General features: G+C 41.8%; 1 protein-coding gene across 1 annotated transcript in view; it reads right to left on the minus strand.

The window, feature by feature from the left end:
• The window catches only part of LOC137374694 (interferon-induced GTP-binding protein Mx3-like), a 56231-nt gene that overhangs the window by 13269 nt on the left and 26917 nt on the right, over nucleotides 1-16045 (minus strand). The window contains exons 6-10 of the mRNA XM_068041203.1: nucleotides 13545-13743; nucleotides 12477-12555; nucleotides 8655-8777; nucleotides 6034-6178; nucleotides 2365-2523 (exon numbers count right to left, since the gene is read on the minus strand). Coding sequence (XP_067897304.1) covers nucleotides 2365-2523; nucleotides 6034-6178; nucleotides 8655-8777; nucleotides 12477-12555; nucleotides 13545-13743 — 705 coding nt within the window. The remainder of the gene's footprint in view (nucleotides 1-2364; nucleotides 2524-6033; nucleotides 6179-8654; nucleotides 8778-12476; nucleotides 12556-13544; nucleotides 13744-16045) is intronic.

Below are 16045 nucleotides of genomic sequence, written 5' to 3' on the forward strand. Positions count from 1 at the left end.
TATTTTCACATCCCGTCTGCTCCTGTCCCTCTCCATGACTATAGTAAAGGTCAGGGAGTTGTGATCACTATCACCGAAATGCTCTCCCACCGAGAGATCTGCCACCTGGCCTGGTTCGTTGCCAAGCACCAAATCCAACATAACCTCTCCTCTAGTCGGCCTATCTACATATTGAGTCAGGAAACCTTCCTGGACACACCTGACAAAAACTGCTCCATCCAAATTCTTTGCACTAAGGAGGTTCCAATCAATATTAGGGAAGTTGAAGTCACCCATGACAACAACCCTGTTACTTCTGCAGCTTTCCAAAATCTGCCTCCCAATCTGTTCCTCCATGTCTCTGTTGCGATTGGGGGGTCTATAGAAAACTCCCAATAAAGTGACTGCTCCTTTCCTGTTTCTGACTTCCACCCATAATGACTCAGTAGACAAACCCTCCTCGACGACCTCCCTTTCTGCAGCTGTGATACTATCCCTGATTAGCAATGCCACTCCCCCACCTCTTTTACCTCCCTCCCTATTCCTTTTGAAACATCTAAACCCTGGAGCATCCAACATCCATTCCTGCCCCTGTGATATCCAAGTCTCCGTAATGGCCACAACATCATAGCTCCAAGTACTGATCCATGCTCTAAGTTCATCACCCTTATTCCTGACACTTCTTGCGTTAAAATAGACACACTTCAACCCATCATACTGGCTGCAACTTTGCCCTGTCAACTGTCTAACCTTCCTCACAGACTCTCTGCACTCTGTATCTGCCTGTTCAACAGCTACCCCATCCACTGATCCGTAGCTCCGGTTCCCATCCCCCTGCCAAACTAGTTTAAACCCTCCCGAAGAGCTCTAGCAAACCTCCCGCCCAGGATATTGGTGCCCCTCCAGTTCAAATGCAACCCGTCCTTCTTGTACAGGTCCCACCTTCCCCAGAACGTATCCCAATGATCCACATATCTGAAGCCCTCCCTCCTACACCGGCTCTGTAGCCACGTGTTCAGCTGCACTCGCTCTCTGTTTCTAGCCTCGAAGAGATGAGAAGCTTTTTTTCTCTCTTAGAGAGTCATGAGTCTTTCGAACTCTCTTCCTCAAAAGGTGGTAGAATCAGTCTTTGAATATTTTTAAGGCAGAGGTAGATAGATTCTTGATAAACAAGGGGGTGAAAGGTTATCAGGTACAGGCGGGAATGTGGAATTGAGGTTACAATCAGATCAGCCATGATCTTATTGAATGGTGGAGCAGGCACGAGGGACCGACTGGTCTACTCTTGTTCCTAATTCATATGTTTGTATGTATGTTTGATAGATATCTGGATATTAATGAGATCAAGGGATATGGGGATAGTGGGTAAGTGGTGTTGAGGTAGATGATCATCCATGATCTAATTGAATGGCAGAGCAGGCGCAACAGCCTTAATGGCCTTCGCCTGCTCCTAGATTCCTGTTAAAGGGGTGGGTTTTGTTGGGTGAAGGAAGGATGGATGCATTGAGGGTTGTAAAGTAGGTAAGAAGTTGAAACTTGAGTTGGTGAATGGTAGGGTGCCAATGCAAGTCAGCGAAGTGATAGCCGAGAAAGGCTTACAGGGTGTTTTTTAAAAGTTAATTATCAAGTTGTGGGCATTGCTTACAAGGCTGGCAGATATTGTCCAGGGAAGGTGGGTGACCTTCTTGAACTGTTGCAGTCCATGGGAACAGTTAATACAACAGGGTGGCTTACCAGGCCATTTCAGGGGGTAGTGTCAACCACATCGGTGTAGGACTGCCGTCAAATATATGAAACTGAGTAAAGATTACAAGTTCCTTCCCTAAAGGAAGTGAATGAGCCACTTTTTTTCATTTAATGACAGCTTCATGATGACTTTCACTACTTTCTATTTCTACATTTATTAAACTGAATTAAAGTTCTCAAACTGCTAAGGTGGGATTTGAAGTCATGGTCTGCAGATTAATCAAGGCTGAGTGAACTATTAGTCCAGTATCATAACCATTGCACTACCATTACCCAAGATGTGTGCACAAAGGTCATGAAAGATGGAGGATGGAGACCAGGAAGAAAAGTGTTGAACCTGTCAAATCTGGAGGTGGCAGAGGCATTTATAAAGGTTTCAACAGCTCCCCAAGTCTCAATTATTGCATTTCTCCATTATTTTAATCAGATAATTATCTTTGTTATAACAGCGGAAAGAGGAATATCAGACAAGCACATTATGCATTTGAATACTGGAATCCCACGACGTAATTACACGGGCCTAAAATTCTGCTATTTTCACAAAGCCTTAACTACTGAGGCAACCACACAAACCATCGATTAAGCCTTTTGTTTCAAGCATCTTTTCATATTATGCAATATATGTATTTCATGTTTCACCTGAAAATTCATTCATAATTTCAAGAGAGGGCTCCAGCAACTCCTGAATCTGGTCTCTGATAATAGCTTCGAAAACTCTGTACTTGGTGAATCCAGGCAACTCTCTCCCTTTTGAATATTTTTCATGATGTTTGACCAGGTTGACTGCTTCCTCATTGACTGAAAACATAACAGTGAACAAACTTCAGCTATTTAGTTGAGTTTAACAAGAAAGCTCAAGCATCTAAAAAGGAAAAAACTCATAAGATTCTCATAAAACTCATACATTCCATCCATTTTCCTGTATGCCTCAGAAACCTGAACAATAAGTGAAGAGCTGTTGTATGGCCTTTTATGTATGGGTGCCTAAAGTTCCTTATGCAGACCATAAGACAAACGAAGAGGTGCTTGAAATTGCAACAGCAAAAGGAACTCTAAAAGGTGACATCCAGAAAAGAAAATGTCCATTTCAGCCATTTGATCAGAGCTGATTAACTTTAGTGATCTCTTTGAGAGGGTAAAGTGGAGGGCCGGAGAAAGAGGGGTCACTCTAATTGGATGATGGACATCACAGAGTGGTTGCAGACAAGCTACAGTGGCTGTGTGTGGTTGGTGCAAGATAGACAAACGTGGCATACCATGACAGAGGAACAGTAGGAATAGCTACAAGCAGCAGCAGTAACATCAGTGGTGGGTAAGGTTTTAGAAACAATAATCGGGAAAAAAATTGGAGAGGTTCAAGTTAATTAAGGATAGCCAGCACAGTTTTGTAAAAGGCAGATCATGCTTGACTAATCGAATTAAATTTTTTGATGAAGTAGTAGAGGTTGATGAAGGGAATGCGGTAGATATTGTTTATATGGATTTTCAGAAAGCATTTGAAAAGGTACCACATAAAAGGCTGATTAACAAAACTGAAGCTCATGAACTAGGAGGGTCAGTGTCCAATTAGATAAAAAATTGGCTTAAGGACAGAAAACAGTGAGTCATAGTAAATGGTTGCTTTTCAGACTAGCGGATGGTAGACAGTGGTGTTCCCCAAGAGTCAGTGTTGGGAGCATTGTTTATTTTTTGCTATACATAAATGACTTGGATCTCAGAATACAGAGTAGAATCTCAAAATTTGACAATGACACCAAACTTGGAGGTGCAACGAACAGTGAAGATGATATGAACCGCCTCCAAAAGGACATAGATAGGCTAGCAGAATGGATAGACAGGCAGTAGTTAGAATTTAATACTGACAAATGTGAGGCAATGAATTTTGGCAGAAGGAATAGGGAGAGGCAATATATACTTAATGGTACAGTTCTAAAGAGCGTACAGGAACAGATGGACCTGGGAGTGCATGTGCATCAATTTTTGAAGGTGGCAGGACTTATTGAGAGAGTGGTTAGCAAATCATATGGGATCTTGGGCTTCATAAATAGAGGCATTGAGTACAAAAGCAGGGACGTTATGCTGAACTTTTATAAATCTCTGGTTAGGCCCTAACTGGAGTACTGTGTCCAGTTCTGTGTCACCGCACTTTAGGAAGGATGTGAGGGTCCTTGAGAGGGTGCAGAGGAGATTTTTCCAGAATGCTTCCAGGAATGGGGAATTTTAGTTACTAGGTTAGTTTGGAAAGGCTGGGGTTGTTCTCCTTAGAACAAAGGAGATTACGGGGAGATTTAATAGAAGGTTACAAAATTATGACAGGCTTAGATAAGTTAGATAAAGAAAAGCTATTACTATTCACTAATGGTACAAGGACTAGGGGACACAGGTTGAAGGCTTTGGGCAAGAGATGCAGGGGAATATGAGGAAGAACTTTTTTATGCAGTGGGTGGTAATGACCTGGAACTCGATGCCCACAAGGGTGGTGGAAGCGGAGACAATCAATGACTTCAACAGGAAATTGGATGACCTCTTGAAGGAAATAAACTTACAAGGCTACAAGGATCAAGCAGCAGAGTAGGACTGACTGAATAGTTCCTTTGAGAGCAGGCATAGACTCGATGGGCCGAATGGCTGCCTTTTGTGCTATATATGGCTCTATGACTCTATTTGGGTCATTCTGTAACATTCTTGATGTGAAATGGTACAACATGAGAGGGATGGGGCAATGAGAATTTCCTTAGTCATAATTGCCGGAATTTCCACAGAACTAACTCCCACTCCTCAGAAGCATAAAGAATCACAGAATTGTTGCAGTACAGAAGGAGGCCATTCGGCCCATTGTGTGTCCAAAAGAGCAATTCACTCAGTTCCATTCCCCTGCCTTCTCTCCATAACCCTGCACATTCTTCCTTTTCATATAACTGTCTAATTCCCTTTTGGATGCTTCAATTGAACCTGCCTCCACCACACTCTCAGGCAGTGCATTCCAGACCCTAACAAGTCTCTGCATGAAAAAGTTTTTCCTCATGTCACTTTTGCTTCTTTTACCAAATAATTTAAATCTGTGCCCTCTCTTCCTCAATCCTTTCATGAGTGGGAACAGTTTCTCTCTATCTACTCTGTCCAGACCCCTCATGGTTTTGAACACCTCTATCAAATCATCTCTCAGCCTTCTCCAATCTATCTCCCTAACTGAAGTTCCTCATCCCTAAAACCATTCTCATGAATCTTTTCTGTACTCTCTCCAAAGCCCTCACATCTTTCCTAAAGTTTGGCACCCAGAACTGGACGCCATACTCCAGCTGAGACCGAACTAGTGTCTTATACAAGTTCAACATAACCTTCTTGCTCTTGTGCTCTATGCCCCTATTAATAAAGGCCAAGATACTGTATGCTTTATTAATTGCACTCTCAACCTGTCCTGCCACCTGTAATGACTTATGCACAGATATACCCAGGTCCCTCTGCTCCTGAACCCCCTTTAGAATTGTACCCTTTATTTTATATTGTCTTTCCATGTTTTTCCTACCAAAATTAATCATTTCACATTTCTCTGCATTGAACTTCATTTGCTACCTGTCTGCTCATTCCACCAACTTGTCTATGTCCTTTTGAAGTTCTACATTATCCTCCTCACCGTTCACAATGCTTCCAAGTTTCATATCATCTGCACCTCTATTATGACTTCACCGGAAATGCGATGCAGACTCCATTCATGTTGTTTCTGCTGCACTCCAGCAAAGCTATGGTGGTAAAGCAGGAGCAGCACCAAGGAAATTCCTGGCCTATGTGGAATGACTGTGCATAGTGCATGCGTGAAGATCGCCTATGTATGGTCTAGAAATTTCTAGAAATTATAAATGTTTTCAGAGGAATGGAGCAGGGTGATGCTTTCAAGGGGTAACTAAACATGTTCTTGACTGGGGCAGAGATCTTATCATGTCGAAGGTACATGTCTTTAAAGGTAAGGTTTGGTCCATGGATCTCCTGGACTGGTTTCAATCACCTGAGGGGCTTGATGCAGAAATTTCCAGATTTCTTTTCCTCTTTCTTTTTATTTAGTATTTATCATTTCCTCTGTTTTTTTCTCTCTGTTTCTTTTGCCTCTCCTTGGAGATTACATGGCTGTTGGTGTGGGTGGGAAGTTTTTAAATCATGATGATCTAACATCAAGAGATGTGGAGCAGGCTTGATGGACCAACTGGGCTTTTCCTGCCCATCATATGCTTGGATGCTCTGTCAGGGGGACAGCAGCAAGAAAACAAAGCATTTCAAGGAGACAAGAGAAGTAAATAATGCCAATATCCTTACGCTCTATTTTGGCTGCAGCCAGCTTCTTGTACCACTCTGTAAACTTCTCTCTGGCAAAGTGGTGTAGCTTCACCTCACTGCTATATTCTTTCTTGTAATCTCCCATTGCTAAATTAATGAGTTCGTCACAGTAGACTAGAATTTTCTGTAATTGAATTAGAAAGTATGAGTTTTCCTGTTACAGTTGCAGTGAAATAAATTTTAAAATAAATGGGCTGGTGGGCAGGGTGGATGTAAAATGCTTTCTTTATCAATGTTTTCTTGTTGGCAAAATGGGTATTTTTGTGCTAAAATTTGCATTAAATACTTTTCAGTTCAGACACCAAGTATGAATGTCAAGCATTGGTTTGGCCAAATGCAGAGCAAAGCGCCCTCTACAATCTCCGAGGGGCACTCCTTACTACAAAAAAAGGAAGACTGGCATTTCCATAGCCTCTTTCACAAACTTGAGATTCCCAAAGCCAATGAAGTACTTTTGAAGTGTAGTCATTGCTGTCATGTAGGAAACGCAGCAACCAATTTGCAGACAGTAAGCTCCCATAAACAACAATGTGCTAATGACCAGATACTTTGTTTCAGTGATGTTGATTGAGATATAAACATTAATCAGGACACTGGGGAGTTCTTCCGTGCCCTTCTTCAAAACAAAGGCATGGGATCTTTTGCACAGACTAGGCCTCTGTCTAATATCTAATTTGAAAGACAGCACCTTCAACAGAAGTGCACTCCCTCAGTATTGCAGTGGAGTGCCAGCCTAGAGTTATTGTGCTGACGTCTTTGGAGTTGGTCTTGAACCTAGAACCTTCTAACTCAGAGGTAAGAGTGCTACCAATTAAGCCATAGCTTCCACACATGGCATGAGTATTCATAACAGCTGGCTGGAGGCCTCTCTAGGTGGACTGACCAATTTGGGTATTGAATTATGGACAGTTTTGTGCTGGAGGCCTTGCTTATTGGCACTGGATTGAGACTGTCCAATTCATTCAGATTGGATTTTAGAGAGAAGAGACTTTTATTTCATCTTCGAACTTTCACAGATACCATAAAAGAGACTTCAATCTGGGATAAAATGACGGTGCTGTGACCCACTAAATCATTGTGTGCCCTATCCAATTAACATTGGGTGGCAACTTTGTGGAATGAATTGAACTGTGATCCAATGATCTCACAAATTCTCAGACTGTACTAAGTGATGTTATTTTGGACCACACTTGAGTTTCATCGCTTTGTTCAAAGCTTTGTAAAGATAGGGACATTACACAATGAAACAAAATGAGTTCGAATAATTTTTTGTTTGGTAGTTATCAAGATCCACAAATAGACTTAACTAGATTACAGAATGTCAGGGAAATGTGTGGTTAAACATAACCCGAGTTTGGACATGAGGCATAAAGGTCATAAAAGCAAAATACTGCAGATGCTGGAAATCTGAAATAAAAACAAGAAATGCTGGAAATACTCAGCAGATTTGGCAGCAGCTGTGGAGAGAGAAGCAGAGTTAACGTTTCAAGTCAGTGACCCTTCATCAGAACTGACAGATATTAGAAATGTAAAAGGTTTTAAGCAAGTAAAGTGGGGGTGGGGCAAGAAATAACAAAAGAAGCGTTGATAGGACAAGGTCACAGAATAACTGACCAGAAGCTCATGGAACAAAAGCAAACGGTATGTTAATGATGTGCTGAAAGACAAAGCGTTAGTACAGAAAGGGTGTCAATTGACTATAAAATGAACAGCCCTGGATCCAAGCACAAACATTAAAAAAAAAGTGGGTAGGCACAGTAGAAACATCCCTAATTGTCCATCCCTAATTGCCCTTGAGAAATGAGGTGATAAGTTGCCTCCTTGAATACAACTGAGTGGCTTGCTAGGCCATTTCAGAGGGAAGTTAACAGTCAACCTTATTGCTGTGGATCTGGAGTCACATGTAGGCCAGACCGGGTAAGGATGGCAGATTTCCTTCTGTAAAGTACATTAGTGAACCAGATGGATTTTTAATGACAATCTGGTAGTTTCATGGTCACCATTACTGAGCTTTTTTTATTCCAGATTTATTTATTTAATTTAATTAATTTGAACTCATGCCTCTGGATCAGCGTCTGGATTATTAGTCCAGTAACATAAACACTGTGCCACCAGACCCCGTACCTTTGATAGAAGTGTTCCGAATTCTAAGTTGATTTGATACAGTAAATGAGGAAATCAGCTATTTCCACAAGTCAGCACGTGAGTAACCAGAGGGCAAAAATTTAAGTTCATCAGCAATGAACAAAGAGGTTTAGAAAAGAATTGTTGGGCAGAAGGTTACAAGGACGTGGAATATTCTATCAGAAACAACGATAAAATAGAAACCATAATCACTTTTAAAGAGGAATGGATAAATATTTGAAAAAGAAAGCTTTAAAAGGGTGGCGGGGTAGGGAATGGAAATAAGTGGCATGCATGGATGTGATGGACTGAATGGCCTCTTTCTGTACTACACGATTCGATATGGATTGCACTTTTGTTTTACTTACAAGTTTTGATTTTATGTTTTGCAAATTTCATGCTGCATTGGATTTTTGTACAAATATTACCTTACAGGTTTTAAAGAAAATTTCAATGAAACAGTTCCCATAACTTACCCTGGTCAGGTTGTGTACTTTTGTTTTAGTGTCCTCCGGGAATCCCCCTCCTATTTTATCTAACTGTTTCGTGATCTCGTTTATTTTGCTCGCGGTTTTCTCTTGAATACCAGGTAGACATTTCTTTTTGGGAAGAGAAAGGATTTCAAAAGCATAATAAATAAAGCATAGGTAACATTTCATACAAGCGGTCAAAATTACTGAGATTACCAAGAAATTTACTCAGCTACTAAAATTCACAAGTTAAAAGAACTATTAATTGCCTGTATTTTCACTACAATAAATGGTTACTATTAGAGAAAAAGCTCTTCATCTCCATTTGACTGAAGTGTGTTGATAAAAACCAGAACTGAACAGACACTTGTAGCATTTGTGAGTTAACTAGATGTTATAAGTTGGTGACCCAAATAATCGCTAAAGTAGGGGGAGAATCAAATTAAAATTGCATAACTGTGCAAATTTCTCTGGGATGTCTATTAATCTGCATGTCCAAAATAATCTCAATATGACAAAAAGCTGAGAGGAGTATAGAAAGTGGAGGGGTAAAATCAAAAAGCAAATTAGGAAAGCAAAGAGACGACACGAAAGAATATTGGCAAGCAAAATTAAGGTGAACCCAAAGATGTTTTATCAATACATTAAGAGTAAAAGGATAACTAAAGAAAGAGTAGGACCCATAAACGACCAAAATAGTAACCTATGTGTAGGGGCAGAAGATGTGGGTACGGTTCTTAATGAACACTTTGCGTCTGTCTTCACAAAGGAGGGGGATGATGCAGATATTGTTAGTTAAGGAGGAGGAATGTGAAGTATTGGATGTGATAAACATTGGGAGAGAGAAAATATTAATGGGATTGGCAACCTTGAAAGTGGGTAAATCACCAGGGCCAGAAGAAATGTATCCCAGGCTGTTAAAAGAAGCCAGGGAGGAAATAGCAGATGCTCTGACCATCATTTTCAAGTCCTCACTGGAAACAGGTGTGGTGCTGGAGGATTGGAGGACATTGTACCTTTGTTTAAAAAGGGAGTGAGGGATAGACCAACTAATTACAGGCCAGTCAGTCTAACTTCAGTAGTGGGCAAATTATTGGAATCAATTCTGAGACAGGATAAACTGTCGCTTCGAAAGGCATGGATTATTCAAGGATAATCAGCATGAATTTGTTAAGGGAAGATCGTGTCTGACTAACTTGATTGAATTTTTTGAAGAAGTAACAAGTAGGATTGATGAGGGTAGTGCAGTTGATGTGGTCTACATGGATTTTAGCAAGGCTTTTGACAAGATCCCACATGCACCTGAAGTGCTGTAACCTGCAAGGCTATGGACCAGGTGCTGGAAGGTGGAATTAGATTGGGTGGCTTGTTTTTTCAGCCAGCACGGACACGACGGGCTGAATGGCCTCCTTCTGTGCTGTAAAGTTTCTATGGTTCTATGGCAGACTGCTTAAAAAAAAAGCCCATGGGATCCAGTGAAATGCAGCAAGCTGAATAAAAAATTGGCTCAGTGACAGGAAACAAAGGGTAATTGTTGACGGGTGTTTTTGCGACTGGAGGGCTGTTTACAGTGGCATTCCGCAAGTCTCAGTACAGGGTCCCCTGCTTATTGTGAAATATATTAATGATTTGGATGTAAATGTAGGGGGCATGATCAAGAAGTTTGCAGATGACACAAAAATTGGCTGTGTGGTAGATTGGGGCGAGGATAACTGTGGGCTGCAGGAAGATATTGATGGTCTGGTCAGACGGGCAGAAAAGTAGCAAATGGAATTCAACTCAGAGAAGTGTGAAGTGATGCATTTGGGAAGGTTAAACAAGGCAAAGGAATACACACTAAATGGGAGAATACTGAGAGATATAGAGGAAATGAGGGACCTTGGAGTGAATGTCCATGGATCCCTGAAGGTAGCAGGACCGATCAATAAGGTGGTTAAGAAGGCATATGGAATCCTTTCCTTTATTAGCCGAGGTATAGTATATAAGAGCAGGGAGGTTATGCTGGAACTGTATAAATCATTAGTTAGGCCACAAGTTGAGTACTGTGTGCAGTTCTGATCACTTCATTACAGAAAGGATGTAATTGCACTGGAGAGGGTACAGAGGAGATTTACAAGGATGTTGCCAAGACTGGAAAAATGTAACTCAGTGGAGGCTGAGGGGAGATTTGATTGAAATGTACAAAACTGTGAGGGACCTGGATAGAGTGGATGGAAAGGGCTTGTTTACCCTTACAGAGAGGTTAATGACTAGGGGGCATAGATTTAATGTGATAGAAAGATTAGAGGGGAGATGAGGAAAAGTATTTTTTTCACCCAAAGGGTGATAGGGGTCTGGAACTCACTGTCTGTAAGGGTAATAGAGGCAGAAACCCTCAACTCATTTAAAAGGTCTGGATATCCATCTCAAGTGCCGTAACCTGCAGGGCTACCAACCAAATGATGGAAAGTGGGTGGCTCGTTTTTTGGCCGCCGCAGCCACGATGGGCGAAGTGGCCTGTTTCTGTGCCGGAAACTTTCTATGATTCTATTTTTCTAAGTGCAGTTTTTAAGAGGAACCCAAGAATGAATGGGTTAGGTTTCAGTAAATTTTGGCTCAATTCAGCTTAAAATAAACTCATTGAGGCATTGGATAGATTTAGTATGCATCAATGTATTGTAGATAAACCAGGGGGGGTTCAGAAAGTCAGAGTTGCCTGATGTCCATCCTTACCCTATCACAATGGTCAACTCGCCAGTTAGTGTATGTAGTTGAAATTATTTCCACCAATTCTGGCCAGAAAGTTGTTCAGAAGTGGCGGAAAAATCGCTCGGACCCTGGGCCGCTTCTGAGACTAGTATCTGCTTGCTATGCCATCCCAGAGGGGGTCTCCCAAATTAGAGAGGTGGGGGGAGGTGTGAGATCATGTCAGAAGGGGTCTAAGATTTCCATGTGGGGCCTTGAGGAGCATTCCCTCTCAGGCCAACTAGTGAAAATTGTAATCAGGTCCCAATGTACTCTTTGTTGTACACAGTACTTTTCACAGTATTCCCAGGCAGCCTTCCATCCAATTACTAACAGGGCCTGATTCTCCCCAGCTTACAAGCTCAGATGAGACTGGGCATTTTCAGGCTTGTGTAGCCATGCAAAGGTTAAGAAGGGTTTTACCAACTTTGTCAGATGCCCTTGCTACTTGCTCAGGAAAGCAACTGAAAATCACAGCAGGTCAGTTCCCTCAGTTGGGGAAGTGACCTCAGCAAAACCATCTGCCCAGCCGTCCTGTTTCCACTTGTCGGGTAGGGGTAAAACCACCCCATAATCATGTTCATTAACCTCAAATAATTTCGGTTCTGCACCACACTTGATTTGACCTGTCCATATCTAATAGTAGAGACTTGATTATCCTCCATAGAAAGCAGGACACAATCGGGCAGCAAATCCTACCACTGCCGCCCCACGCCAAGCTCCCCTCTGGCCTGGACAGGAGCATTGCTATCAGACCCTTGCCCACCACTGGACGTAAATTCTGGAGGAGGTTGGGAGGGGTGTCAGTGTCTGCCTTGCTGGCCGATTGTGCTCTCGTTCACCTTTCTTACACTGATTCCCAAGACTGCCTGCTGGAAAGTGGAAGCGGGCCCCAGTTAGGTGGTAAGGCCTATGAAGCCTGGCAGCTTTTTCATACTTTCAGATATTCTGTCCCTCATCACCTCTCCTAAGTTCTGCACCGATGGTCCTAACAAACAGGGATGGAGTGGGGGAGTGGTTTCTTGAGCAGTAAAAGGCAGTACAGATTTGTTCCTACTTTGCAGTTTCATAAACAGACCTGTGATCAAAGTGAGTGTAACTAACCCTGATTTGTAGAATGAGTTCATTGGTGAGTCTGGTAGATAGATGTTGGAAGGATGCCAAACTTTTTTCCAGCAGTGGCCTATGGAGAGAGAGAGAGATTTTAAAATATGTTGAAAAAGTTGACACAAATGTTGGTGACATTTGTTATTTTCTTTCTAACAAATCAATTCTTGCCTCTTTTTTACAATTCACAGCAAAGACAAGTTTGGACAATGGCAGAGTATCGCTCGAGTAAGGGGTAAAAGACCCCACTACATTATTCAAACATGAGCAGAGAACTTCTCCCAGCGTCCTTGCAGTATTTATCTGTCAACCAACATCACTAAAACTGTTACTATAATAATTTATTTCATTGGTGTTTGTGGGAACATCCTTCGTGAAAATTGGCTGCCACATTTCCTGCTTTACAACAGTGACCACACTTCAAAAATAGTACTTCATTGCCTGTGAAGTGCTTTGGGACGTCCTATAGTTGTAAAGAGTGCAATATAAATGCAAGTTCTTTTGTTAAGAATCGTCACACCAAACTACTGAGAAATCCACACAGGTGGAGTTTCTGTTTGCCCATTTCAGACACTGCACTTTTTCCCTATCGGGACACCCCACACATACCTAAGTCTAAAGAGCGTAGATGTTGGTTGACATGAGTCCAAGGCTGAGGAACCCCAAAATATGTCGAAAATACCAACACAGAGCACTGGTAAACTTCCTGTGGCTTATCTAGCCAAGACCAATCCAGTCACAAGGCCTTTGGCTGGAATTGATTGGGATGAATCCCTGCCTCAGAAACACATCTACTCCTTCCGAATCCATTAATGAACTGAGCTGGGTGCTCAATCATCAACAGTGCCACAGAGTACTGTGGACCCAGCTAGTTCCATGGAGGGGTGGCTTGGCCTCAGTCTTTCTGGTGGAATCTAATCTTGAAGCCAACTCAACGCGATGGAGACCCTGTTGCTCTCCCACTAAGATGGATCGTCACTGGTTGGTCAAGTTTATGGTAATTGTTCAACTTATGAAATAAAGATCGTGTTTTAGCTGCTTTGTTTTGAAGAACAAATTAAGTACCTAAAATGAATATTCCTCTTGAAAAATTCAATTTCCTTCTCCAGTGCACTAGCCAGGGATGTATTTGCATTTAGATCATGCTGTCCACGACACTTGATGATCATGTAACCTTTTTGTAGAGGAATCATCTGATTGTTGATGATTTTGAGAATCTCTTTCTCAGCGTCATAATCAATCAAGTCTGGTTTCGTAAGAACACCTGTCGAATATAATAGAATATTCAGTGACTTCTGAAGCAGTGTCAGTGACAATCATTCTTCAATTCATTAGAGGCATTGTATTTGCTAGCTACACCCAATGGTATATTGAAATGACAGTAGACAGAGAACCCAATTTTGAGACATATTAACAAACGGCTTTTCAAGCAGAATGTCATTCGAGATGAAGGGCTCAGGTGGCGGAATCAGTTAGACCTTGGCTCCAATCCAACTAGTCCAATGGAATGAAAGTCCCTCCTATCTGGTAATTGCATAGGTCCTCTCTAACAAGTTTGGTTAGCCTCAATTGAGTTTCCAGTAGATCCGCACCCCTAGGGTCTGCCTATCTTCCAGCAAAATTCCTCGGGAGCCTTCTCTCTTACACCAGATTTTTCATGCTTCCCTCCCCATGTTCTAATCTGCTGTAACCATTTATTGTATATTAATTGAGTGTTTAATTGTATTCAGGTGGTGGGCATTAACTGGGGATTCACTTGATCTCCTATATATAGGAGCAACCTGAAATTGTGGTTTTTGGGTTTGTCTCTGGAAATAAAAGCCTATAAGTGCGAACAGTCTAGGCTCCAGTTCTGTCTTTCAATGCCTGGCTACAAGTGTAACAATATGGACCCATTTTTTGTTTAGTTACTTGCCCCATTACCACACCTTGAGTATGTCTATTTTTGCTTTGACTAATATTACAGTGATGAAACTAGTCAAAAAGCATTATATCACAACCACACACATCACCATTATTAATTGACTGACAAAAGGAACTGGCTTTGGAGACAGTTTGTACAATGCATTATTTACCTAAACTACCGAACTATATCCAGCTTTGCATTATCATCACTTGTGTCATTTCCTGTCTCCTGCCTTCCCCCAATCACAGACCTTCCCTTTTGTTTTTTCCTTCTCCCCACCCCCACCCCCTACTCTTTTCCCTGCTTCTGTCCTTGCTTAAAAACTCTTAAATCTCTAACATCTTACGGGCGGCACAGTGGCGCAGTGGTTAGCACTGCAGCCTCACAGCTCCAGGGACCCGGGTTCGATTCTGGGTACTGCCTGTGCGGAGTTTGTAAGTTCTCCCTGTGTCTGTGTGGGTTTCCTCCGGGTGCTCCGGTTTCCTCCCACATCCAAAAGACTTGCAGGTGATAGGTAAATTGGCCATTGTAAATTGCTCCTAGTATAGGTAGGTGATAGGGAATATGGGATTACTGCAGGGTTAGTATAAATGGGTGGTTGTTGGTTGGCACAGACTCGGTGGGCCGAAGGGCCTGTTTCAGTGCTGTATCTCTAAATAAATAAATCTTCCAGTTTTTATGAAAAGTCATCGACCTGAAATATTAACTCTGCTTCTCTCTCCACAGATGCTGCCTGACCTTCTGTGTGTTTTCTGGTGTTTTTTGTTTCCTAACCCAATGGATATGTATGGGCTTAGGTGATTCTTGGCAATTCACTGAAATTATCCAGTAAATGAGAAGCTCTTACATCAGCCATCAAACACTCTCTGAGGGAAACTGTGAAAGCTTGCCCAGATGTCAAAGTAAAAATAGACATACTCAAATGTATGAGCAGCTAGGACTGCACCATGTGAATGAGTGCAAATACAAGAGCCCAAACAATGCAGAGTGCTGTTGGAAAAGACCAAAAGCGTAACATGTAGAAATATTTGTATAAGTACCTGGAATATATCAATATTATCAGGGCATCTTGGAGCATCAATATGTGAGGATTCCCACTCAAAAAGATTAGAAAACTTAAGGATTAAAACTGTTAATTGAATACTAATTGAGGGCTGAATTGTATTCAAATGGTGGGCATCAATTGGGGATTCACTTGTGTTCCCTTAAATAGGAGCAGAGTGAAACTATGGTGCCTGAGGTTAGGAGGTGAATGTGATGTGTGTCTGTAAATAAAAGTTTGTAAATGTGTATAGATTAGGCTCCAGTTTCATCCTTTACCATCTGGCTATCTGGAATAGAATAAAAACATTACTTTTTCACCACAAGAATGCACTGAAGTGAATTTGAACAGCATCAATCCAGTTCATAATACCACAAGCCCACATTACTAGTAATTAATAATTTACCAGACACTGGGACAGGCTCTGATGACTGGTGTGGAAAACTGTACTACCCTCATGCAGCGAGGGATGCCTTTCTATAGTCAATGTTATACAGTATTGTTGGGAAAGAGCAGAGGGAGTTTCTGTCCGGTGCTACATCCCCTCTGGCAATCGTCTCCTTTGTGGGATAGAAAGTGCTAGCGTTTCCAAGTGATGACCTGGCTTAAAACTGAGTG

Source organism: Heterodontus francisci, chromosome 10 (assembly GCF_036365525.1).
Source record: "Heterodontus francisci isolate sHetFra1 chromosome 10, sHetFra1.hap1, whole genome shotgun sequence".
In the NCBI taxonomy this organism is placed as follows: domain Eukaryota; kingdom Metazoa; phylum Chordata; class Chondrichthyes; order Heterodontiformes; family Heterodontidae; genus Heterodontus; species Heterodontus francisci.